Source organism: Contarinia nasturtii, unplaced genomic scaffold (genome assembly GCF_009176525.2).
Source record: "Contarinia nasturtii isolate CC-2019 unplaced genomic scaffold, AAFC_CNas_1.1 Cnas_scaffold_5128, whole genome shotgun sequence".
NCBI classification, from domain to species: Eukaryota; Metazoa; Arthropoda; class Insecta; order Diptera; family Cecidomyiidae; genus Contarinia; species Contarinia nasturtii.
In genome coordinates, this window is record NW_022202406.1 from 1 (window position 1) to 1322 (window position 1322).

A 1322-nucleotide genomic window follows, 5' to 3' on the forward strand; every position below is an offset into this window, starting at 1 on the left:
CGTTGCGGCTTGCGTCTCCGCTATGCTTAGCATAGCTATCAGGCATAGAAATATGCGCGAACCGGTCACTGATTAAATATTACCCATTGTAATTGTAGCCAATGATACCGTACAGTTTTTTTACTTTACTTATAACCGCACCTGGAATAAATAGATTTATTAGACAGACTCACTTTCTTGTTCCAGCAATGCTATGCAATAAATAAATCACCGCCAGCATATGCACCATTGGTCCCATCGGACAATCGGATACAACTATTCAAGGAAGACAATTTATTTATAATCCTTCAATAATTAGAGCCTTGAGATTTATTTTTTTATTACAATTGCCAATCTTCTTGTAAAACTTGACTTGTATTTCCAAAATGAAAACTCTGATATTGGAAATAGGAATGTCCTATGGAATTAAGAAAGATATAATATAGAATATAAAAAATGTTTAAAGGAAATCATTGAAAAAATTACGACAAGCATCAAACTGCGCAATCGACCCATCAAATAATCGTAAATGGTTGTCCGTTGCTAAGTATCCCAACATGGAATAATTGGAGCCTTGCTTTGCCACGAAATTTGGTTCGTGCATTTTGATTGGAGCGATCTTTGAATCTATCTTGAAGTTAGTTTGAATTTGAATCACAGCTATAGAAAAGATTAAAAGATTTGATTGGAAAATATACTCTTATGATCAGATTGAAAACAAACCAATGTTATGTGTATAAGGGTATTCGTTGGTATATCCTGAAAAGCATGCAGAAAAGCGCTTGTATAACTTTACATTTTGACAGTTAAAGGTAATTTAAATGAAATACCCGGATGCACGTGAATTCGATCGTTAGTGACGTTTACTGTTCGACATGGGGAAAATAAATTTACAGTACCAAATGTCAATGTTACTAATTCAGCACCGAATATACAATGGGCTGCAGTAATTATATTTAGGCTGGGTGAAATATTTGCACTGCATGTTAAAGTTTCACCGTTGATTATAGAGACGACTCCTACCATATGCTTAAAATCTTCAATTCTGGTAGCTATTGGGATACACATGAAAAAAAAATACAGAATGTTACCTTTGTAGAATAGTCAAATTACCTTTCTTGTGATTATTTTGGCCTGGTTTCTGAAAAGAAAAGAAAATTGAAGGTTTCGAAAGAAGCGGTTTTTTCTGTCACACTCACCCTTGGATTGTCAATAAAGGGTATGTAAGCACTTATGAGAGTGTATACCTATAGTTTTGCACGTAATAAAAAATTATTATGATGAGTTAATAATGTAATGTAATGTAATGTAATTTTTATTTTTGAATATTCGTTTTTATATAC

The 1322-nt window shown here is 33.1% G+C and overlaps 1 protein-coding gene across 1 annotated transcript; it reads right to left on the reverse strand.

The window, feature by feature from the left end:
• Window positions 1–320: 320 nt before the first annotated feature.
• On the reverse strand, window positions 321–1226 carry LOC116351282 (the record flags this gene model as incomplete). The annotated part of the gene is made up of 6 exons (XM_031783364.1): window positions 321–397; window positions 466–639; window positions 703–738; window positions 810–1031; window positions 1093–1120; window positions 1179–1226. Coding segments are annotated over 6 exons (585 nt in total), but the record flags the coding sequence as incomplete, so codon positions are not given.
• Between the last annotated feature and the right edge of the window lie 96 nt (window positions 1227–1322).